Consider the following 26335-nt stretch of genomic DNA (forward strand, 5'->3'; position numbering starts at 1 on the left):
CAAAATTCTCTATTTTTTGGTGTTTGTCGTTTGCAAAATCTTCCCATACATTGGATTGATAATGTTGCGTGTTTTAATGGTGTTTGTTGAGTTATATTAGGAGAGTATCACGTTAATTGATCCACTTTCCGTTTTTAAACAGCTGGAGGGACCTATTTTTACGTTGATTTTGAGTTACTGTATTCATAAATACATGGCGCGAATACACCTGAATACATAAACGTACAACTGTGTTTTCCAGTTTTTCAACCGAGTTTTCCTATTGTATTCATGAATACAATAGCTTGAATACATCGAATACATTACCATAACAACTAAAAAGATAGCTATAGGAAGTAATTAGGTATATGGTAGCTATAGAAAATTAATAGCCACTAAACAATAGTGATTTCTGAAAATTTCTCTTATATTTGCCCGCAAGCTGTAAAGAGAAACTAATCAAGGTTTACAATCTACAAAAGCTAAACGGTTAACATTAAGCAGATACACATTACATCAACTCTAGTTGCAGGCCAACTCTATAACAAAGCTCATAAAAAGAAATGGTACAATGTAATTGAGGTCCAAAAGTTGCTTAATAGAGTTTTTATATGATTGGAGTGCTTTTTTTCTTGTTTCTTACTTGTGTTTGATACCTTCGTTAGAACAACGCTAATTCGAAATCATGCTGCCGAAGACCTAGAAGGAGAAGCACTCCTTACCTAGATTTTTTCATTCTCATGACTCAGACCCAAGCCCTTTGTCAACACAGTTCATTGGAGGGCATTTTGGTTATTTCAGTTGCTATTTGCACATTGTTGAAACTAATCTCTTTCATTATGTTTTGTATTGCAATATTTGATTGGAAATCGAATTTATAAAAGAAAATAAGATTTTTGACACAACAAAAGTATTATTAGAGCTTGCAATCTTATCTGTGACATTTATATGCCTACAAGTGTATATCATTAATTGTAAAATAAAAAATTTAAATTAAAGTTTGCAAATAAAAAAGAACGTCTTTTCTTTTTTAAACAAATAAGAACATATAAGATCGAAACAGACGGAATAACAAATACAAAGTATGACCTCAATCTAATGGATCTTTTTTCATTCTCATGACTCAGACCCAAGCCCTTTGTCAACACAGTTCATTGGAGGGCATTTTGGTTATTTCAGTTGCTATTTGCACATTGTTGAAACTAATCTCTTTCATTATGTTTTGTATTGCAATATTTGATTGGAAATCGAATTTATAAAAGAAAATAAGATTTTTGACACAACAAAAGTATTATTAGAGCTTGCAATCTTATCTGTGACATTTATATGCCTACAAGTGTATATCATTAATTGTAAAATAAAAAATTTAAATTAAAGTTTGCAAATAAAAAAGAACGTCTTTTCTTTTTTAAACAAATAAGAACATATAAGATCGAAACAGACGGAATAACAAATACAAAGTATGACCTCAATCTAATGGATCCGAATACTTAATTTTATCCAATCTTAGTCGTACAACCGGAATGCTATAAACTTATTACCAGCTGCACCTAAAATTCCAATAGATCGAAAATGGCAAATAACATCGGAATCTTAACGGAGCCATTAGTCACCTCACAGAACGTTTTGTATGTTAAGCATGGGGAATCATATTTATTAATCTAAAGAGAAGGAAGGAAGAAAGATTTTGACTCTTAACTGTTGGAAAGACAGTAAAGATGTCCTGGCAAACCTCAAACATTCAACTCAACTTCAAGGCTCAAAGGTTCAAAGAGAGCTTCCACTTCATTGAGGTTCACTTCCTCCAAGCTGGAAGGATTCCATCTTGGGTTCTGCAGAAAGCAAACTCATTAAAGGTCTTACTTCTATAAGACTAGAAAACCTTCATTAAAGGTTTTTACTTCTAAAAGACTACAAAATCTTCACTCATAACCCTACAATACACCGTCTAACATGACAACTGATTTCCATCATCAGAAAGGAAAAAGTACATAAGGTACTCTCATCAAGGCTTAAAAGAAGATGACTCTTCATCTCTTCCTTAAACTAGTTAACGGAATATCCTCTCACAAAATGCACCACCAGGGTTGAGAAACAGTCAAACATTAACACATTCAACTGTCATGGGCTTGCAAAACTAGAAACCAACCTGATCCTTGTCCACTAAGATAGCACGGACACCTTCTGCAAAATCATTGCGTAGAACAGACCTTATAGCAATGCGATATTCAGTTCTCATAACACCAGGGAGCTGCGTGTTGGGAATGGCAGAAAGAAGCAGAAAAGTTTAAAGATCTATCCGAAGTGAAGGAATCGTGAATTTTTCAAGAAAGAAGAAAAATACTGTACCTTTTTTGTTTAAAAAAAAAAAGCACAATGCGAGGGAGGCTAACCTTAGTTGTATTCTCATTTTTGCCACATGCAGATGCAACACTGGAAAAGTACTGCTGGGTGAGGCAAAGAGAAAAGGGAGCCCCCTTTCTTAGCCCTTGCAGAGCATCCTTAGCCCATTCTGCCACTGCCAAGGAGATGAACTAACAAATGAAAAAGAGTACCCCACAAGTGTTTATTGATTTGCGCATGTATAAATTGGAAAGCATATCTGATTCATTTATGGATGAAAAGCCAAGTGAACAATCATACCCAAAGTATCCGCACTTAACTGATGATTTTCAAGCTCCTCGATTATATTTTTAACAGACTTATTACCACCAAATGTTGAAATGATTCTGGGTAAAAGAGACTTCAAACGGGATTCTAAATCAGGGTCAGTACTGTATTTTGCCAGAAGTATTTTGATCTCTTCGTCCGGATCCTGAGAGCTATTTCGAAATAAATAAGTCATAGAACATCTGTAAACTTCAAACATACCACTGAAATGTCTTGTACCAATAACGCAATAAAAAGTATTTATCCTAAGGAATAAGGATCAATAATCTGAAGAATTTGCAATAGGACACCAAATGTGACTCATGAAGTAACCACTAGAGACAAGCAATAGATATTAAAATAAGTTCCCACTAACACACGGACAAAAAACTATACCCAACTTGTGGAATCTTTTCAAGAAAAATTGTTGAAAGATCAAAGTGACAACTCAAGAGAGATGCATGAAATGACAAAATCTTTTTATACATGGTATTCCCCCGCCCCGCAAAGAAAACCCCTCAACCTAGGAGCGCAACAGTGATGTTCCTAATTAACTCCCTTGGTAACTCGAACCACTAAACTCGTTGGGGGTGGAGGGCCTTTTCCGTTAGGCTATCCCTCCCTAATCATGATAAGCAAAATTTTAACATACATGTAACAATTAAGTGCAAAATCATCATCAAATTCCATCGGCATAAATAAGATGAAAAGACTAAAGGCCAAGGATCTGCACGTCACATAGCTCTGAAAAGTTGATTAAAGGTTGACATTTGGTGCTTCCATGTTCATATTATAAGAGAGAACATAGATTAGTTCATTAGGAAATGCTAAGACATACAAGGTAGCCGCCAAGAAAGCCTCTTTCAATGTATCCAAATTTGCAGAAGGAACATAGTGACTTCCCAAACCAGCATACAGTGCATCAGCAGGTGTAGATATCCTACTTCCAGTCAGTCCAAGATAAGCACCTGCAATAAATAAATTAAACGAACGAATAAGGAAAGAGCATGGGCAGAAAAAACTTGTGGGATAATGGACACACATATAATAGTTCTCACCATCTCAATCTGACAACCACCCACACAATATAGGTGAAAATGAGATAGGAGGTTCTCACTTGAAATATTTTTCCTTTTACTAGAGTTAAAAAAAACCAAAGGTTTTAATAACTTACAATGAAAAGGAAAGGATTATTAGGACACTGATGCAGAAACAAATTCACCTGACATATGACCCTTTCTTCCTCCAAAATAAAATAACATGGGTGTGCACCACATATGAATTTGAATTTAATTATCATTGCTTCCTCCATTTCAAAGAGATTTCCATCTTGTTCAACATCAAGCTTTGACCACAACTTGGATGATCAAAAGATTATCATTTGTGTATGACCAAGGATGGATTTCACCAGCAATTGAACAAATGATGCATTGTGGTTGTCTTTTTAGCAGAGAACTTAAAAGAGTCCACAATAACATACACCCTTTCATAGTCCTTAGATCATATTAAATTTGAATATAAGCATCCACCTGGTAACTTTGAAGGAAGAGCCATATCCGTGTTCTCTGAGGACAATAGTCAAAATTTATGTATTTGTTCTCTTCATTTCAAGTGTGTTACTGTAATAACCCTTATTTAATAAGGGCACTTATGTCATTAGAGAAAAAACAAACAAAAATCATATTTGGGCTAAGGCCCATTGCCGTGAAATCAACAAGAAACAAAAGAAGTAGGGATGGGAGCAAGAGACGGCACTGAAAGGAGCATGGACTTTAAACAATAATTGAAGGATTTCGGGAGGGGAAACACAGCATTGGAGTAGAAGCTCTAACAAAGTTTCAAAAGAACGAAAAAGAAAGGGTAGAAACAGAGAAGTAACAAGAACTTTTGGTAGTAACTTAAGAGGAAACCAGCACAGTTTTCGAAGTGGTTAGCGATCTGGTGCCGCAAGAGAGCCGCTCCCAGCATTTTTATGTTTCGAGGTATTTTTATTCCATTGGCATGGGTATATATAGATTATCATGGTTAAATATTGATATTGGTAACCTGGATATGGTGATTTTCAAATTGAATTGGATATGAGACGACAACAACAACAACAACAACAACAACAACAACAACAACATTACCCAGTGTGATCCCACAAGCGGGGTCTTGGGTGGAGGAGTGTACGCAAATCCCACCCCTAACTTGTGTGAGGTAGACGTGCTCTTTCCAATAGACCCTCCCCACTCAAGAAAAGTGTCTTCAAAACAGGTTTGAAAAATACAGGAGTAAAATACTATTATGAAAATACTGAAGAGAAGGAAGTATTGACAGCAAAAATAGTAAAGATAACCAAAGTAAAAGAAAAACAGTAATGATAAAATTGAAAAATAAAGTAATAATAGAGTAATAATAATGATAGTGACAAGGAAGAGAGGGAGCGGATAAGGTGTTTTAAACTAGAATCATGCTCTCCTACAAAAAAGAGAAAAATCGCTCGACTACCTACTAACCTTCTTCCCTAATTCTCGACCACCATGCTCTCCTATCTAGGGTCATGTCATTGGTGAGCTGAAGATGTGCCATGTACTGTGTAATCTCCTCTTTGAAAAATATAGGAGTAAAAGAATTTATTCTAAATAGATAAGTAATGGATCTGTTAGTTTATAACACCCTAGTGGAGAGTTGTGAGTGCTTGCAAAACACTGCAAGAAATACAGCAAAAGTATTGATTTCCCAAGCAATCAAATTCTTTTCTTTTTGCCCTTTATTGATGATATTAGCAATCTAAACATAACGACAGAGATAGAAGCAAGAACTAGCCAAATACTACAAAATTAATAAATAGGCAGTTAATAGTCTTATCCGGACACAAATGTGATGAAACTTCGCATTCATTTTTCCTAGAAATCACAAACGGAAAAAATTAACATCAGACGGCATACAGAGAGAATTATAATTCCTATATCTAAGTTATAGAGGTGCCATTTAATAGCACTCACCAAGTACAGACTGCTGACAACATGCACTGTTTAGAAACTTTAGCACTCAGATGCTATTTAATACATTTTAAAGTCTTCATGGACAAGATGAAGAGTTCTAGGAACCCAGTTTAACTCCATCTACAGTATGGAGAGAAGTATTGCTTATTATTTCTCCAAAAGTAATAGGAGTTGCTAAAACTACAACTCTCTTTTAATTAATCTTCCATTATTACGATTTCCTCAGCAGAAAGAGAAAACGCATACCAACTGCCCCTTTGCCAGGACTATGTGCAGCTATATAAGAAAAACCAACATCTGGAAACAACCCGATTCCATTTTCTGGCATAGCTAGAACAGTCCTCTGAAACAATAATAAGAGGTATAAATAAGATCATAGTTGCAACAACGAGTAGTCTCCATACAAGGTGGGAAAATACCTCTGTGATAAGCCTGTAGCTACCGTGACCTGATAAGCCAATGCCAAAGCCCATTGTTATGCCATCCATGAAGCTGATGTAAGGCTTTTTGTACTCGAATATTTTACAAATCAGAGAATACTCTGCTGTGAATACCTGAACATAAAGAAGGAACACATATTTCAATTTTCTGAAAGGCCTACTGACAAACCCAGCTGCAGTATTCACTTCAAAATTGTGAGAAAGCACGGGAGAAAAATATATTATTGATATTCTATTCAATTAAAATACAATGAGCCCTATCTATACAATACATATCCTACTCCTATTCTATGTGCGACTAGGACTAATTCACGTTATTTACATAACTATCTAACAAGAACATATCCATAAAAATTAACATATTTAGGCATCACGCAAAAGGATTGCAAAACTGATATATGGTGTTGCAATCGGTGGAAGAACAAGAGTAGAGCAAGTCACAGACTCACTGTGGTGCTAAAGAGGTTCATAGCTGGAAATGTCTCTGAGACAGAGCATTAGTTTCCCTCTTTACATAGCACGCATGTTGTCAATGGCACATGCATATGTAAAACGAAGAACTATAAATCAAAAAAATATTGACAAGGAGATCAAAAACTTTTTTTTCAAAGAGAAATTTTTAGAAACATGACGCACACCATCCAGTTGCGCACGATTAAGTGCAACTATCAACTCCAAAGATAAAAGCTAAAAGAAAAGCCCCAAATTTTAAAGAGGAAAAGCATTTCAAAGGAGAAAAAGCATATTCTGCAGTCATAAAATATCGGCTTGCGGAAACAGGCATCACTTAATTAAGAACAGTACCATGAACTAATCACAAAACACCAACTAGACCTACTTAAAGAATGCACAATTATCAAATGGCTCAACATTGTTATTATAGGACGGACATTGAGGAGAAACTTTTGAATGTCCTGTGGCAGCCAAGTCATCATAAGCTTACTGCCAGTTTACTTCAAGAATTCAAGCTACGTAAAATTCATCTATGTTAGATATTTGCTGTAAATTCTTGTTGAGCAATCAATATTGATGTGAATGGTCAGTGATGATTGACGAAAGCCTATATAACTTTAACCTTTCGAATCTAGCTACACCATTTGTCTCCATTGTGAATGAAATTACCTGATAAGCTATACTATTACTATTTGAATTATTAATAGATCAACAGACAATCTACCATTTCACACTTTTCCCAAATCTTTTTCTCCCCAAAATTTTTTCCATACTTTAAAAGTTAAAAAAATGTAAGTCTAAAAGGCTTAGGCACAACCATCAGTCAATTAACTGATAGAATGACAAACCCAGCTCCTATTCGTACAGAAATAATGATTTCATAATAATAGACAAAGGCGCTTTCATACCACTTTACTAAGACCTAAACTAGAAAAGACACCGGGTATTCTGATTCTTTTTTATTTTTATTTTTTGGAAATATACAGCTAGTGTATGTACATCTACTACCACAGTTTGTTAGGATTTTGTGCATGTTAAAGGGACAATAAAGGACCTTAATCTTATCTGACTGCCATTTTTTGGTCAAACCTAGCTTGATCACCCCTGCAGGTAAACTCACTAAAAGATTTAACAACCACTAACAGTTCTGTTATGCATCAGCATAGCAGCATGAACTCAGCAAGACAATATCATCAAATGAAACTACAAACAACAAAGACTAAGCTACAGAGCAGAAGAGAATGACATGCTGAGTTCAATTATAGGGTAAATTTCATAATGTGAGAAAACCTTTTGCACAAGAGGTGTACTTTTGTCCTTTTGAATTTCAGCAACAACCCCTTTAATATCCATCCCTGCATCAGCAATGAATGGTTACCCACAAATCTTACTAGAACGTGTCAAACTATGTACTGTAGCTGCGGATAGGAGGCTCTATCAAAAATGAGTAATGATGTAATGACAAGACTGCTTCAGGAACTAGATGCCGCAAATATGCCAGATAAGATAGTAGCCAGTATCCATCCAGTAAATGAATGACTTTTGACTTGTTACCTGCTGAAAAAGCACGAGCCGAGCTACTCTCAACCAAAATACACTTGACCTTTGGGTCTGTTTCCCACTCATCCAGGAAACCCTTGTACTTGATGTCCATATCTGAGTCATATCAATCAAGCATGAGTTAAACAGAAATCAAACTACTTAGATGAAGATGTAGCATATTAATTCTCATACTTCTAGGAAAAAATAATAGTATCTATTAATTATTGTATTCTGATTTTTCCTCCTATAATTCCTGTCCTACTTACTTGATAAAACTATGCAACCACAACAACAACAACAACAACAACAACCCAATGAAATACCACAAGTGGGGTTTAGGGAGGTTAGTGTGTACGCAGACCTTACCCCTATTCCGGATTACCCCTATTCCGGAGGAGTAGAGAGGCCGTTTCCGATAGACCCTCGGCACAAGAAGATGGAATGAGACAGTGCAGCAGTAACAACAAAGGAATCCAGAAAGATAACACCAGCAACGTAATAACCAAAAAATAGAGAGAAAAGCAATAACACTAAGCAGTAACAATGGCACAGTACTACAAACGCAATTGAATAATATGGACACAACAAGAGCCACTAATATCCTAAGACAAAACACTACCAGACTAGCTTCCTACAACCTAACCTACAACCCTAATGAAGTACTAAGGACACAACTGGAGCCACTAGCAGCCTAAAACAAAACACTATCAGACTAGCCTCCTATCTCCTAACCCGCAACCCTAATGCTCGACCTCCACAACTTCCTATCAAGGGTCATGCATCAGAATACTAATTAAATATGCATGAGTGTCAAAAACAGAATCTAAATTTAATCTTGGCCATGTGGTATAGCATATATATTCACCAGTGGAAATTACATTCTTCTCTTCTGTATCAAAGTCATGTCCTCATTTTTAAAATCATCAAAAGAGGACTAATAAGGACTAGAGTGACCTGTATTCTTTTTTCGATGACCTGTATGCTTCTTTTTCCCGATTTTTCTTCTACTTTTTATAAAATAGTATTGGATACGAGATTAAGGACTAGAGTAAAGCCATGAATACAAACGAAAGAAAAGTGACTTTAGTCCATAATTTTGGATAGTTGAGTGATTATCTCAGAAATGAAACCCGAGTTCTACTGTAATACATACTAAAGTAACACAGATAAATTTTACTGAGCTTCCTTCCTAGCCTTGCACCTCTCACATTGAACCCCCATGCTCTAACACACTCATTCTAGATGGAATATCAAACTTATATTATTCAAAATTAATTCCATCCCCTTTATCACCGTAAGTCGTCAAACAATCAATCTATCACTCAATCACAAGTCACTTGTCTGAACTGAAATTATGAATCTATTGGCTTGCTAGTTTGGATGATTTCTAGGAAAAGAAGAACCATTATAATAAAAAATTATAGTAAAACTGAGGTGAAATATGAGTAACTTATCAAAAAAAAGGAAGTGAAAATTGACCAAGGTTCATGGCATTGAGAGCTTTAGGACGATCGAGAGTGAGAACGGCAACGCCATTGGGGTGGATATGTCCTTTCACGAATTCGTCCGCGCCGGTGGCCATCATCAATTCGTATGGGAGAAGGATTTAGGTATTACGGAGAGAGAGAGTGGTGGTTCGACCTAGATATTTGACTTACTTTTCAAAGCAAGCCTACTTTATGTACTGAACAAAGCAAGCCGGTGGTTTTGTTCAGTGATCATTTTGGTTCATTTTACGTTTACTATCTCCCCAACCCCACCCGCGGCAAAAGTTACAAACTTATCTTTGGCTATCCTGAGAAATTAGTTTATTTTGGAAAGTATTTTTTTTAAAGTACTTTTGAAAAAAGTATTTTTGGAAAGATGTAGTTTGTGTTTCGCTAATCAGTCTGAAAATTACTTTTGAGCAATAATTTGTGTTTGGCCAAACTTTTCAGAAAGTGCTTTTAAATATCAAATTACGAATAAGGACATGAATAGATTTATTTAATAGTTAATATTATAAGTAAATAAATAATCTCAAAAATTTGTTATTACAGGCAATAATTAAATCTTTTCATTTTATTTAAGTAAAATATAAAAATAAAATTTAAAAGTACTTAATTCTTTTAATATAAGTTAAATATATTAAAAATAATTCAACAAATATAAAATCATTCACCCCTAAAGTCACTATATATTAGAAAGTTATCCTAAAAATAATAAGAAATTTAATATTCTAAGTATTAGGTTTAACGGTTATTTTGGTATATACTATATTTTGTTAAGGGTATTCTTGGTAAGAAAAAAAGTCAAAACTGTTTCTACTTCTGCTTTTGGGAAGAAACTACTTTTTTCTACTTCTCAGAAACTGATTCTGCTTCTTCCCAAAAGCACTTTTTTTACCCAAAAAAGTTTGGCCAAACACCTCAAGTTAGAAACCAAAAGTGCTTTTTGGAAAAAAAGCACTTTTGGCTCTTGAGAAGCTTGGCCAAACAGGCTATTACCTTACATTTATTTTGCAAGTCAACTTTATGATTCTCTTATATAAGAAGAGACAGTGAGGTGTCTGTCTCATGGTCATGCATATCTGGCATTCTAAGTTACTTCTTGTAAAGAAAGAGCTTCTCATTTTAGCCGCAATTCTCATGAAACATGGGCCCACTCAAATTTTCCTCTCTCCCAAGAGTATCATAGCCCAATCCGAAATTTTCACACACGGCTCTTTAATTGCATTCGCAACCTTTTACCAATGCATTTATTGTAGTTATGTTTTTCCCTTCAATTTTATCGTGGCTATTGGCTTTTATAGCTTCTACCAAGTTTTTGACTTTGGAAGCAGCTGTTGTTGCAATTTTGTTAGTATTAATTCTTATTTTTACTTGATTGATATTTATTATTATCCATGAATAACAAATTCATGAGATCCTATATTTATTGTCCGTCAATAACAAATTCAAGAGACCACAATAATCTCATGTAACGACCCGACCGGTCGTTTCGAGAGTTATAGCCCCTTTTTCCCCATTTCTACTTTCTTTTATGTATTTCAGCTATATTATGATATATCGGGTTAGTTGGTTCGGGTCCAGAGTGATTTTCGGAGTGAATTGAGATATTTAGTCTCTAAAGTAGAAGCTTAAGTTGGAAAAGTCAATCGGACGTTGACTTATGTGTAAACGACCTCGGATTTGAATTTTTATGGTTACGTTAGCTCCGTTAGGTGATTTCGGACTTGGGAGCGCGTTCGGAATTAGATTTGGAGGCTCGTGGTAGAATTAGGTTTGAATTGGCGAAAGTTAGAATTTTGGCGATTTTGGTTGATAGTGAAAATTTTGATATCGGGGTCGGAATGGAATTCCGGAAGTTGGAATAGGTTCGTGGTATTATTTTTGACTTGTGTGTAAAATTTGAGGTCATTCGGACGTGGTTTAGTGGATTTCAGCATCATTGGTGGAATTTAGAAGTTTAGAAGTCCTTAGGCTTGAATCCGAGTATAAATTAGTATTTTGATATTGTTTTGAGTAATTCAAAGGTCCGACTAAGTTCATATGGGGTTATATGACTTGTTGGCATGTTTGGTTGAGGGCCCGAAGACCTTGGGTGAGTTTCGGGTGGTTAACAGACCAATTATGGCCTTTGATAGATAATTGATCTGCTGGTTTTTGCTGTTGCTGGTTTCCTCTTACGCGTTCGCCAGGTAGGTCTCGCGTTCGCGAAGAGTATCTGGAGGTTGAGAAAGAATTTTTCTTCGCGTTCGTGAAGTAAGGGACGCGTTCGCAAAGGTTTAGGAGTAGAGTGCATCGCGGACGCAAGATGAGTAATGCGTTCGCGAAGAAGAGAAGAGGCTGCTGGGGACCCATTCATTTGGTCTACGCGTTCGCGAGGATGAGGTCGCGTTCGTGAAGAAAAGGTTTAGTAAAGGTTCGCGTTCGCAAGTAGTAGATCGCGTTCACATAGAAGGGATTTCTGGGCAGAGGCAGTTGTGCTTCGCGAACGCGAGTGTACTTTTGCGTTCGCGAAGAAGGAAAACAGCAATGTTAAATTTCAAAATCGAGGGTTTGAACCTATTTTTCATATTTTGAGCTAGAGACCACGGATTTAGGCGATTTTTGAAGGGATTTTCAGGTAGTTGATTGAGGTAAGTGTTTCTCGCTTGATTTTGGTTAAATTTCATGTTTATGTCTTGATTTTTATCATCCAAATTGTGATTTGGGGTGAAAAATTCGGGGAAAAGTGGAAGAGTTCTTGAGATGGAATTTTTAGGTTTTGAAGGGGATTTTGTTGTCGGATTTGAGTAAATTTGGTATGGTTAGACTCGTGAGTGAATGGGCTTTTGGGTTTTGTGGCTTTTGTCGGATTTCGAGATGTGGGCCCAGAGGCCGGGTTTGAGCCAATTTCGGGTTTTAAGTCTAATTTCGTAGTTTTCTTATGGAATTGATTCCTTTAGCATATATTAATGGTATTGTACTGCTTGTGGCTAGATTCGGGACACTCGGAGGCCGATTCGAGAGGCAAGGGCATTGCGGAGTAGAGATTTGCTCGGATTGAGGTAAGTAACGGTTGTAAATCTAGTCCTGAGGGTATGAAACCCCGGATTTTTATGTCATGTGACTATTGGGAGGTGGCGCACATGCTAGGTGACGGGTGTGTGGGCGTGCACCGTTGGAGATTGTGACTTGGTCCTTCCCGTAGCAACTGTAAAGTTGAATATACTGTCGTAGCTATAAGCTTCTTATGTGTTTTTAGAAAGATTTATAGTAAATCATGCTATTTAATGCAAGAAAATTAATTTTAAAACTCCGAAAATTATGAAAAATTATAAAAATGCTCATACAGATCTTGCAAATTAAATAGTGATGCATAATGATATTTTGAAAGTATACATGCTATTTGAAAAATATGAGGGCAAAATTGGGTATCAACACTATCTGTGAGAGAATGAAACAACAGATGTTTAGTTACTGGAATCAACAGATTCGCACGATAAGAATTCAAGAATGTGGAGTTTCCTAAGGGTTTTGCAGTCTCTCGAAGATAAGTACATCTCCGTACTGATCCGCAAGACTCTACTAAACACGCTCATGACTCGTGAGACCTAAGTAACCTAGGCTCTGATACTAACTTGTCACGACCCAAAACCTAACTCGTCGTGATAACGCCTATCGTGATACTAGGCAAGCCGACACATTTCCAAAACACATCGATATTTCATTTAAAAGATAATTCAAAGCTTTACTTTACTAGAATCTTCATTAAAGAGTTCAAACCAAAAATAAAAATAAAATGCGGCAAAGATAGCCCGACATTGGGATGTCGCTAAGTCATGAGCAACTACTACAAATTGTCTGATAACATCAAGACTAGCATAGTCTGGGAAAAACCAATACAACTAAGGGGAAGATAAGGAAGGAGAAAAACAGGGTTGCGATCGCCAGGCAACTACCTTGCTATCTCCGATGATCCGCTACTGAATATATCAACAACCGCTACCGTGGCCAGAAATGCCTGGATTTGCACACAAGGTGCATGGAGTAACGTGAGTACACCAACTCAGTAAGTAATAACAGTAAATAAAGCCTGAGAAGTAGTGACGAGCTAGTTCATATCACAAAAATTCTGTAAAGCACAGCATGCTTTAAAAACCAGTGTTTAAGTCAAATCAGCTTGTTTAAATCCAGTTCAGGTAAAAAACAATTAAAAATATCTTTCAACAGTTTTCAAACAAGGACTCAAAGTAGCTATGAGCACATAGGATAAAATCATATACCGCCCCTCGGGCAAAACATCACTCAGTCCTCTCAATCACTCCAACCTCACAATCACTCATGTCTCTCAATCGCTCATGCCTCCCAATCACTCAGCACTCGACACTCGCACTCAGTAGGTACCTGCGCTCACTAGGGGTGTGTACAGACTCCGGAGGGGCTCTTTTAGCCCAAGCGCTATATCAATTCCCATCATGGTAGAATTAATGAAACATGCTGCGGCGTGCAACCCGATCCTATAAATGTCCTCACAATCAGGACCTCGGCCTCTCTCAGTCATAATCTCTCTCAGCCCAAACAACATAAGTCAAGTTCAAATGAAGGCGCTATTATGTCAATTTTTTGTGAAATATCTCTATGTGCATTAGACTCTAAATTATGGCCAACGTGCCAATTTATAATTATGGCCAACGTGCCAAGAATGATCTTATAATTATGGCCACTAGTGCCAATGAAATGAAAAGATATGAAAGTATTATGAAATGCGATGATTGATATAAAAAGGTAGAAGTCTCAAATAAGACGGCCTAGCCGATCGGGTCGTGATCGGATACCATGCCACACACATGGTGGTGATTGTGCTGGAAATTGGTAATGATAGTAATTGTGGTTGATGTCTCTAATGAGATGTCCTAGCCGATCGGGTCATGATTGGACTCCGTGTTAAAAATAGTGGTATTGATATTGAGAGTAATTGTGGTTGATGTCCCTAATGGGTGGCCTAGCTGATCGGGTCGTGATCGGACTCCGTGCTAAATTTACGGTGGTATTGGTTTTTATGGTAATTGTGGTTGATTCTCTAATGAGATAGCCTAGCCGATCGGGTCGTGATCGGACTCCGTACTAAAAGTACGGTGGCATTGGTATTGTGAACACCGGTATTGCGGACAATGATATACCGATACTAAAAATCTCCCAATGTGAGATATGGAAATTAATTTAAATACTGTCTTGATCCTAAATTGAGGTTTGATGTTGATTAAGGCTTTCATTGATATTATGATAATCTTGTTTGTATTAATTGTCATTCTAGTGAGAGGGTGTTTAGTTATACATACTAGTACTATTCGACGGTACTAACGTCCCTTTTTCCGGGGGTGCTGCATCTTTCAATGGATGCAGGTGGTTCCACAGCAGGAGATATTGATCAGTGATAGCAGTGCACCTTCTTCCCATCTGACTTGGTGAGCCCCACTTCATTCCGGGGTCATGAATCTTTTGTACTTGTGTATTGTGTTTGAGGTATAGCCGGGGCCTTGTTGCCGGCATTATCATTGTACTCTTCTTTATCTATAGAGGCTCCGTAGATATAGTATGGGTTGTGTATTGGTGCTGGGGAAAGACAAACTATGTTATATTGTGGATGTATTATTTGTCCATTTGAGACTATAAATATAATGAAACAATTGGAAATGAATTGGGAATGTAGACATGAATACATTTTCGTCTAATTAATGATAATATGTATTATCTCTATTCATGAATGAGTTTGGGTAGAATGAAATCTAACAGGCTTGCTCGATCGGGTTCACTCGGTTGAGCGCCGGTCGCGCTCCTCAATTTTGGGGCGTGACAGTAAGTAGGCGAATTTAGGTTTTGGGAGTTGGAGTAGGTCCGTTGTATCATTTACGACTTTTGTGCAAAATTTAAGGTCAATCGGAGTCGGTTTGGTAGGTTTCGGCGTCGATTTTAGAAGTTGGGAATCCATTAGTTTCAATAGGCTTGTATTGGGGTGCGATTCATATTTTGATGTTGTCTGATGCGATTTGAGGCTTCGACTATGTTGGTATGATGTTTTAGGATGTGTTGGTATATTTGGATGGGGTCCCGGTGGTCTTGGATGTGATTTGGATTGAAATCGGATTGAGAATTTGACTTAAGGAATTTCTGTTATGTTCAGTTCTGGTGCAACCGCACCTGCAATGTTTTGGCCGCAAAAGTGGCCATGGGGTCGCAGAAGTGATCCTTTGTTGTGTTGGATAGTTGCACAGGTGCGAGGAAAATTTTGCACATGCGAGCTCGTAGGTGCGAGTAGTTGGTCGTAAAAGCGGATGTTGGCCTGGGAGGCTGTTGTCACATAAGCAAAGAAGACTCCGTAGAAACGGACCCGCAGAAGCGGGACAAGGGCCACAGAAGCTGCTGGTCGAGACTTAAGTGGACTTCACAAAAGCAAAATATTGTAACGACCTGGCCGGACATTTTGAGTATTTTAGCCCCGTTCCCTTATTTATTGCCTCCTCTATGTTATATTGTGGTTATGTGACTTGTCGGGATGGTTAGTTTTGGTTTCGGATGAGTTTCGGAGTGAAATAAGACACTTAGTCCCAAAGTTGGAAACTTAAGTTGAAAGAGTTGACCGGAGTTTGACTTTTGTGTGGATGACTCCGGAATGGAGTTTTGGTGGTTTTGATAGCTTCGTATGGTGATTTTGGACTAGGAGCATGTCCGACTATTGATTTGGAGGTCTGTAGGTCTAGAACATTAACTTAAAGTATTAGAACCTAGGGGACCAAATCATGTTAAGTATCCATCACAATATCAAAAGACAAACATGTTAACTTACATCATGAAGCAAAATAGTATCAAACATGGTAAGGAAACACAAGTTGAGATAGCAACTCTAAAGGTTCAAATAATCACTAAAGGATATGAGATTCAGCAAACAAGGACATGACAAAGTGTCAAAACTAGCATGGGAGCGGATCATAGTTAACAGTGAACGTATTACAGATGCGAGTTAGTCATTACATGAATGCAGAAAAGAGTAGGAAAAACAAACTCATGTCAAACAGCAAGTATAGACATTCAGGTATCAACACATTAAGCTTAAGAGGGTCTAAATTATTCAGGTGAAGCATATTCAAATAATATATTTCAGAACTGGCAGCTTTATTTAAAATTAAATGCTAAAGAGGTTCAAACAAGTGCAAAAACTAACAAGGTTGCACACAAAAGTAGCCCAGAACACATTATCGAATTTCAGAGGTAAGAATATGCAAATTGTGAAGACAAAAGAACAAAATTGTAAAAGCCAAAAGACTTACCAGTTATTAGTTGACAAAAACAGACAACAAGAAAGAACTAACTCTACAATACTCTGAATATAAATCAAAGAGCGAGAACCCAGAAACTTAGTGCATTAGAGTTCCCAAGGGCTTCGAATAAACCTCGGGCAGTGCTCGCACCAAGAAAAGTTGAAAAATCGAAATTCGTTAGCCTTGGCTTTCAGCCGGCCAACAATTAGAGTATAGAACAAGAGAATAAGAGAACAATAGAGTAATAGCTTCGATATTTTAGTGAATTCGAGTGTTTAAAAGTCTCTCCTAAAGGGGAATGTGAAGGGATTTATATAGTAGTAGGATTTGAACAAACAAACATGGAAAATAGTCAATCAAGCGCAAATAAGGAAAGAAACTAACACATGCAATCACTAACAGAACCATTGAAGGGAAAATCGAATTTCAAATCCCAATCAGAATTGTACTCAGGTTAAATTGTTCTCAGACTCTAATCACGACGGAATCAATGGGGATATGCCACAAACAAGAAGAAATTTACTCTTTCTGTGTGTATAGAACCACAATCGCATCCAGAACCATAGAATCGGAGCCAAATCTGTGAGAATCGAACTTGCCATAAGTATGAAGGTAATAAAAGTTACCATAAGTGAATGATAATAGCAGAAAAGGTAAGTAGGATCCGCGTCTAATGCGTATGAGAAAAGGAAAAGGGGGTCTTTTGGGCTGGTTAGGGTTTGGTCTCTGAAGGAGAAGAGAGCAGGTGAGGGCGGCTGTGGAGAGATGAGTGAGGTCTTAGGTTTTGGGTGAGTATGATAAAAAATGGGGGAAGGGTTGTGGGTCGTTGATTATTTAAGATCAACAGCCAGGATTAGAGGAGAAGCGGGGCGGGTCAAATAAACGGGTACCGACCGGGTTAAGGTTAAGGGGTCGTTTGGATTGGGTTGCTGAAGAGGAGAGTGAGTGGGCTGAGTGTTTGGGCCAAAATTGGTCCGAAAATTAGCCTAAAATTGGGCCAGCTTTTAAATAAGAGATTAAAGGGAAATAATTTAATAAAATAGTTAAAAAATATATATATATATAATGGTACTTATGCATCTCAATAATTTAAAATAATAGTATTAGATTATAAAAATGTAAAAAGTTATTTTGACCTTGAATAAAATGACAAATGCAAATAATTACAAAATATAGGCTATTATTACAAGATTGTATAAATAGCCTAAAAATACTAATATAATTATATGAAATGAAGTAAAATATCTAAAACATATGCAAATAATAATCTGGATGATTAAGTCATCACAAGAAATAATTTAAAAAAATAATTGGTGAATATTCAGGTAATGCCGTGTCTAGGCCTTATGCCAGTATTGTTTGGACCCTTGGAGGTCTTTTCTTGCTGTCCTCTCACTGATTTTAGTTGATAATCTGTACTCAGTCATGTTCATGCATTTTTACATCATAACTCAGTCTCTGTTACTTTATTTGATGCATCATATCAAGTATAAATGAGAATTTTTTAGAAGAAGACGATGATATTATGTTTTGACATAGTCAGATTATTGTGGTCTCTTGAATTTGTTATTGACGGACAATAAATATGGGATCTCATGAATTTGTTATTCATGGATAATAATAAATATTCAATCAAGTAAAAATAAGAATTAATACTAACAAAATTGCAAAAACAGTTGCATCCAAAGTCAAAAACTTGGTAGAAGCTATAAAAGCCAATAGCCACGATAAAATTGAAGGAAAAAATATAACTACTATAAATGCATTAGTAAAAGGCTACGAATGCAATTAAAGAGTTGTGTGTGAAAATTTCGAATTGGTCTATGATACTCTTGAGAGAGAGGAAAATTTGAGTGAACCCATGTTTCATGAGATTTGCGGCTAAAATGAGAAGCTCTTTCTTTACAAGAACTTAGAACGCCAGATATGCATGACCATAAGACAGACACCTCACTGTCTCTTCTTTTATAACTTTTGACACACTGCAGCTTACGTGTAGTACTCTCACCAATCATGTAACGAACCGGTCGATAGTTTTGCGTATTACAACCTCGTTTCCCCCATTTCTGCTTCTTTATGTGTTGTTTAGCTGTATTGTGTTGTATCGGGTTGGTTGATTTGGGTGCGGAGTGGTTTCGGAGTGGAATGAGACACTTAGTCTCTAAAGTAGAAGCTTAAGTTGGAAATGTCAACCCGATATTGACCTGTGTGTAAACGATCTTGGAATTTAATTCTGATGGTTCCATTAGCTTCGTTAGGTAATTTTGGACTTAGGAGTGTATCCGGAATGTGATTTTGAGGTCCGTAGTAGAATTAGGCTTGAATTGGCAAAAATTCGAAATTTGGCGATTTTGGTCGGCAATGAAAAATCTGATATCGGGGTCGGAATGGAATTCCAGAATTTGGAGTAGGTTCGTAGTGTCATTTGTGACGTGTGTGCAAAATTTGAGGTCATTCGGACGTGGTTTGGTTGGTTTCGGTATCGGTTGTCAAATTTGGAAGTTTGGAAGTTCTTAGGCTTGAATCCGAGGTAATTTGGTGATTTGATGTTGTTTGATGTGATTCGAGAGCTCGATTGAATTTGCATGGTATTTTAGGACTTGATGGTACCTTTAGTTGAGGTTCCGGAGGCCTCGGATGTATTTCGGGGTGAGTTTTGAGCGAGTCTGGGCATTTCTAGAACTCGGGTATGGTTTTGGTGCTTTGAATTTCGCGGACCTCAGCAGAATTTTGCATACCGCATAATTTTTCCGCGGCCGCACTCCGGGGAAAAGTTTTGCAGATCCGTTGGTCCGACATCGGAAGCCTATATCTTTTGATCTACAAGGAATTTTGAGATGATTCAAAAACGAAAATTGTAGCCCTTCATGTCTAATTTCCAGAAAAGTAAAGAAGTCATCATTTGAACATCTTTAGTGAAAGTTATGGCCAAAATACTAAAGCCTGGCAGCGCGATTTTTCGTGGATTTTTCAAGAAATTCATCGAGGTAAGTGATTTTAACTCGAATTTAGTTAATATATATATGAATATATCAATGATTTCATCATCTGATTAGTACGTTGAGGTGGAAATTTGGGAAAAAATGTAGAAACTTCATAAAATGAATTTTTGGGATTTGAATGTCGATTCAAAGTCGGATTTGAGTGAAACTAGTATAGTTGGACTCATGAGTGAATGGGTTTTCGTAATTTATGACTTTTTCCCGATTTTGAGTCGTGGGCCTGGGGGGCGGGTTTGAGCCAATTTCGAGTTTTTGGTCTAAATTGATAGTTTTTCTTATGGAATTCTTTCCTTTAGCGTATATTGATAGTATTGTACTGATTGTGAATAGATTTGGAGCATTTGGAGGCCGAGTCGAGAGGCAAGAGCATCGCGGGGTAGAGATTTGATCGGTTTGAGGTAAATAACGATTGTAAATCTAGTCCTGAGGGTATGAAACCCCGAATTTCGTATCATTTTACTATTTTGAGATGATGCACATGCTAGGTGACGGGCGTGTGGGCGTGCACTGTTGGGGATTGTGACTTGGTCCGTCCCGTAGTAACTCTAAAGTTGCATATTTTGTTAAAACTATATGATACTTATATGTTTTAGAAAGAGTTTCTATAAATTGGGTTGAATGCCATGTTTGGGCCTTGTGCCAGTGCTGTTTTGACCCTTAGGGGCCTTTTCTTACTATCCCCTCACTGTTTTTGATTGAAAATTTATACTGAGTCATGGTTATACCTGTATACTTCATAACTCAGTTTTTATTACTCTATTTTGATGCAAATAAATGTTATTTTGGGCTGAATCCCCTGTTTTACTGAGAGCCCGAATGGCTTGAGAGGTTTATGACTGAGTGAGGCCGAGGTCCTGATTTGTGAGGATATTTAAGAGATCGGGATGCATGTCGCAGCATGTTTGATATAGGCCGAGGGCCTGATTGATTTATGCCATGATTTGGCTTGATATAGCGCTTGGGCTGAAGGAGCCCCTCCGAAGTCTGTACACACCCCCAATGAGCGCAGGTACCTACTTAGTGCGAGTGCCCATTACCGAGTGCCGAGTGTTGAGTGACTGGGGGGCATGAGTGATGGTGAGGTATGCCCGATGGGCTGTTTACGAGTGATTGTGAGGTATGCCCGAGGGGCTGTATACGAGTGATTGTGAGGTATGCCCGAGGGGCTGTTTATGATTTTATCATTTTTGCTCACCTTTGAATTGAGCCTCTATTTGAAAACTGTTGAAAAATATCTTTAAATGATTTTACTGGAACTGGGTTTAAACGAGATGATTTGATTCAAACACTGATTTTTTTTAGCATGTTGTATTTTACTAAGATTTCATGATATAAACTTTATATGCTTTATTGCTCGTCACTAATGCTCAGTCTTTATTTATTATTGTTACTTAATGAGTTGGCGTACTCACGTTACTCCATGCACCTTGTGTGTAGATCCAGGTGTAGCTGGACCCGATAGCGGCTGTTGACTATTCCGGTTGCATATTTTCTCGGGGATAGCAAGGTGGCTGCCTGGCGATCGCAGTCCTGCTCTTCTGCCTCTTATCTTCCTTTAGTTGTATTTAGCTATTTTCTAGACTATGTTAGTCTTGATATTGTCACACAAATTGTAGTAAATGCTCATGACTAGTGACACCCCGATGTTGGGCTTTTTTTTTTTCGCACTTTTGTTTTGATTTGAACTCCTTTACGAAGATTTTATGTTAAATAGCCTTAAAATTATCTTTGAAATGAAAATATCGGTTTGTTTTGGAAATGAGTCGGCTTTCCTAGTTCCACGATAGACGCCATCACGACAAGTGAGATTTTGGGTCGTGACAAGTTGGTATCAGAGCCTAGGTTACACAGGTCTCACGAGTCATGAGCGGGTTAGTAGAGTCTTGCAGATCGGTACGGAGACGTACGTACTTATCTTCGAGAGGCTGCAAAACCCTTAGGAAATTTCACTTTCTTGTATTCTATCGTGCGGAATTGATTCATCTTGAAACATAACTCTTTGAATTCCTTCCATGCATTTCTTATGCGCATATGAGCTCTCGTTATCAGTTGTGCATCGTCGGCTTGTGATTCTATGTATGAGGTTCGAGATGTGTATTATGTGTTTTGGTGATGGGCCAGTCTGGAGGACTTGAGGCCAGGTTTAGACCGCAACTTTGGCTCGGTAGTTTCAGTTATAACCTGTACATTTGGACTCATATGTCCGATAATGCCCCTACGAGTGGAATTTATGGCTCGATGAGCTGTGAAATGGCTTTGTGATGAGTATGATGTAACTGCGGGATGTGTTAAGATGATTTGAATGTGACGAGAAGTGTTTCCTTGAAATGTAAAGGAAGACCATTGGGCGCTTGATTTCGTTTTGATGTTATGTACGATCTCGAGTGTGAAAGTTTTGAAGGATCTTTTACGTTGTTAAATTTTGGGACAAATTAAATTCTCATATCTTGTCAATGAGTTTTGACTCAAAAAGAGTAAGTGATTGTGTAGTAATTGTGGTTGCGAATGGGTATTTCTGATGTTGATGGCTCGAGAAAGATGATCTTCGAAGAGACTTAGAGTCGGTAACATTTTATTGGTTCAGGTGCGACCGAGATACATTTTGATTTGATGCAGTAGTTGGGTAGCAAAGTATGAGGAAAGACATGACGGGAAGTGTTTCGCGGTGGTTGAAGTACTAGCAGGTCAAGTAGGAGAAGTAGAGGTTGAGAAGTTTCTTAAAGGAGATGATTTAACTAAAGTAAGAGTGGCAGATTGGTATATGAATTCAATGGTAGGGTAGTCGTGCACCTTGAGAAAGTGTTGAACTGTTTGGAATCGTGATAGAATGTGATTTGGCCTGTAGACTTTATTTGGAGTGATGGTTACTGTACGAAGAAAGATTGAATATGGCAGAAAGGAGTTTGTTTGAAACGAAGAGGGATGTGAAGATCTAATTATCGTTTCAGGCGCAATATGACTTGAGTTCGGAAGGTATTGTTGAACTTTCAGTTGATGTCAATGGGGAAAGCGCAGACTTATACAAATAATGGGCGAGCATGAGCTCAAGAGAATTTACTGATTACGTAGTCGTTGTACCCAGTGCAGCGTTGTTGGAAGATGTCGGTAAGGAAATCCACAGGTGGGTTATCTCTTGTGAGCAGTTAGTCGTGGCGTGATGTTGATGAAGCTTTTGCGAGGAATATTACTTGCTACCTGGTTAGAGATCGAGTGTGTGACTGTGGCTGCTGATTCGAAATGTTCATGAAAAGCTTAACAAAAGACTTCGAGAAGTCTGGCGGGTTAACGGTACGAGATCTTGGTAATTAAGAAGGAGAAATCCTTGCGGGTTCTAATTTTATATAATTGCAGCTTAAAGCTAAGTGGGGGAGCTTTCTATTGAAAATTTGATTTCATGGTTATGTGTTAAATTTTAGTCTTGGTACGAGGCATACTTGTGGATTAGTTATGACTTGCAGAGGTTGAGATCGAGGATGACTCGAGTAAAGAAATTCCTAAATACAGGTTATATTTTACTTTATGAGTATATGACAATCATGGGAGGATCGAGTTGTTATTGTTGGATGTAGTAAGCACGAAGTATGAATTTGATTAGTGAGTAGAGTTACTTCTTTGAGTGTTGTGGTTCTAATGGGGCACGTGTCTTTTGACCCATTTGGGCGGTGCAATTAGATTTGAGCAAAGTGGGTGACTCCCGAGAAAAAAAAAATCTAGTGGGTTTGAGAATTTTATATAGCAATTGAAAATTTCTCCGGACTTGTGTATGGATAAAATCCGAGATTTGCGTTTGATGGTGCCTGGACTTGCAGAAATTCTATATGACTATGGATTCTACATTTTTGTATAAGGAAGGTAAGAAGAACAATTTCAAATTCACATAAGGTATTTTCAGAGTGAGTGTTACAGTTGTGGTATTTATGGAGGTGCTTAAGAAGAATACAGCTTGTTAAGGGCCGTAGGGCGTTGTGGTTCTATGCTAAGGTTTGTGGGGTGAGTTGTGGCTAAAGATTGTGGCGACTTAGCAAGGAGAAGTATCAATCTGAAGAAAAATTCGGAAGGGACTCGGGAAAATAGGACAGCTTGGTAGTAGGTTGGATCAGTAGGGCAATAAACATGATCGGTTCTTTTGGGTGCTTATGATGTGGGGGTTTTCTATAGGTGCTTTGTGGCAATACTCTTGGATTTGGCGACCTGTGTGGCTGGGTTGAGTTAGAGAGATTCGATTCTAATAGCTTGGTGGTGTGCAAATGGGTTTTGAAGAGTTCTTAATGGTTTTTACCACGGTTCGAGGAGTATATTTCATGCCGACATGAGGAATATGTTGCATATTGGGATTTTCTCCGAGAGGAGATCAAATGAAAGGTTTCTGATTGATCGGGTATGTATTCTGCTTGTGACTCAGAGTGAATATGAGATTCTTGTACTCTTCACAGGATGGCATGGTAGACGCGATGTATTGTGTGAGATTGAGATTTGCATGTGCAAGGTCACAGTTCAGTTTTGAAGGGAAGGACATAAATTCATAGGTTGCATGGACGGTTTCAGATGACTAGGTAAATGATTTTACTGGTATGGCCTAATGAGAGTATACATTTCAGAAGGGGCAATGTGTTTTGATTCATGGATACTTCATTGCTATTGCGGCACTCCCCTGGTTGATCGACTGTTGATATTTAAATTTTGCTATATGGCACGGGAGAATTTTAGAAGTATTCCTCGTGGGATGATCATGTATGAGAGATGTGTTAGACATTCGGCAGTGGAGTCGGGATCAGATGCGTGATATGGATTTGGAGACTGGGAGTTCTCAGGAGCAGATTGTTTCATGGTTGTGGACTGTGAAGTCATGGCCGAAGCAAGCCAGATGATGGTATGTGTTATGATTCAGTCATTGTTGACTTTCAGAGGATTATTTATCTATTTGTGGGTAACCAGAGTTGATTTGGAGTCCAATGGTAGGCCAATTAGGATGTGTATTATACACTGAGTCTGACTGGTTGGCTCCATACTGCTCTTGTTGAGTGATATGCCATTCGGTTGATGTTGAACTTATTCGTGGTCTGAAATGACCTATGAGTTACTCTTCTATGCTACGAAAAGTTGTGTTTCATTGGTTATATACACACATGGTGCGGTTATATTGGGGGCCTTATGGCAGGATTTGAGCGAGATGAGTATTTGGGTATTGCATGATCAATTGCGTATTGGTTATGACTTTCAGGTTTTATGTGGCATTTTCATCATTTGTATCTCTGTCGTTATTTATTTTGATTAGGGTGGCTCGAGGTAGATAATATGGACCAGCTTTTGGATGGGGTCACACATTGTAGCGGAGTTATGTTAAGGTATGAACCTTGCGATTAGAATCATGTGATGGTTCTTCTGTGTGTGATGGATTTTCAGCATTTCTTTGTGGCGGTACTTGTTAATCTGGCTGGGAAGTTCTCTCATTTGAGTCATTTTCCATGACTGAATACATTTGAATTGCTTAGTTAGGTATCAAGTACTTCGGACAAATCCATGTCCAGGGAAATCCATCCCTCAATAATATCATCCGCGCTCACTTGGGGTGTGTCACAGACTCTGGAGGGGCTCCTACAGCCCAAACACTATCATAATCATCAATATAACCACTGCGGCGTGCAACCCGATCCCATAACTGTCACTCATAACCAGGCACTTGGCCTCACTCAGTCATCAACCTCTCTAGTCTCACCACGGGCTCACAATGTCATGAAAACAACCCGGAACAATGATATGATGAATCAATAAATAACTAAGACCGAGATATGATATAAAAATGCATGATCATGACTGAGTATGGAATAGTAAATGAAACTAGTGAGATGACGGCAAGAAACGACCGCTAAGGGTCCAACCAATACCGGCACAAAGCCTAAACATGATATCTAGCACGATCTACAGCTCAACTACTTTATCACCCGATGAAAACATAGATGTCAACAGGATAGAGTCACTAAACGGTGCCATGGAATCACCCAGGTCACAATTCTCACGGTGCACGCCTATCACTTGGCATGTGCGTCACCTCAATACCAATCACATAGCATATAATTTGGGGTCTCGAACCCTCAGAACCAAGTTTGAAAATGTTACTTACCTCAAACCAAGCAAAAAATCCTACTCCGTGACACCTTTGCCTCTCAAATCTGCCTCCTACATCCCGAATCTAGCCACAAGCAATACAATACAATTAATATAGTCTAAATGGGTCAATTCTACAAGAAAACTATCAAATTAGAGTCAAAATCCGAAATCGACTCAAATCCGGCCCCCGGGCCCACGTCTCGAAATCCAACAAAAGTCACAAAACCCGAAAGCCCATTCACTCACGAGTCTAGTCACACCAAATTTAGCAAAATCTAAACTCAATTGCCCCTCCAAAACCCCAAAGTTCACTCTCCAATTCCCTAGCCCTAAATCTCCAAATTTCCAATTCCAATCCCTAATTAAATGATGAACAAAGCCATAGATTCACGG

General features: G+C 37.9%; 1 protein-coding gene across 1 annotated transcript; it reads right to left on the bottom strand.

Moving 5' to 3' along the window:
- Positions 1 to 1378: 1378 nt before the first annotated feature.
- On the bottom strand, positions 1379 to 9809 carry LOC107782325 (3-hydroxyisobutyryl-CoA hydrolase-like protein 3, mitochondrial). Its single transcript, XM_016603201.2, has 10 exons — positions 9530 to 9809; positions 8063 to 8164; positions 7799 to 7863; positions 6035 to 6169; positions 5862 to 5958; positions 3467 to 3596; positions 2623 to 2801; positions 2373 to 2497; positions 2129 to 2230; positions 1379 to 1811 (listed from the first exon to the last, which is right to left on the bottom strand). Exons 1-10 carry the CDS (start codon positions 9633 to 9635, stop codon positions 1713 to 1715), a joined length of 1140 nt encoding a protein of 379 aa, XP_016458687.1. The 5' UTR covers positions 9636 to 9809; the 3' UTR covers positions 1379 to 1712.
- Between the last annotated feature and the right edge of the window lie 16526 nt (positions 9810 to 26335).

The sequence above is a fragment of the Nicotiana tabacum genome, chromosome 9, assembly GCF_000715075.1.
Source record: "Nicotiana tabacum cultivar K326 chromosome 9, ASM71507v2, whole genome shotgun sequence".
Classification (NCBI taxonomy): domain Eukaryota; kingdom Viridiplantae; phylum Streptophyta; class Magnoliopsida; order Solanales; family Solanaceae; genus Nicotiana; species Nicotiana tabacum.

Excerpts from the sequence above, each read along its gene's own strand:
- LOC107782325 (XM_016603201.2), bottom strand. The coding sequence starts at position 9,635 with ATGATGGCCACCGGCGCGGACGAATTCGTGAAAGGACATATCCACCCC. Across the intron at positions 5,959-6,034 it reads GCTACAGGCTTATCACAGAG|AGGACTGTTCTAGCTATGCC; the intron begins GTATTTTCCCAC and ends TTATTGTTTCAG. Across the intron at positions 2,231-2,372 it reads AAAATGAGAATACAACTAAG|CTCCCTGGTGTTATGAGAAC; the intron begins GTTAGCCTCCCT and ends CCCAACACGCAG.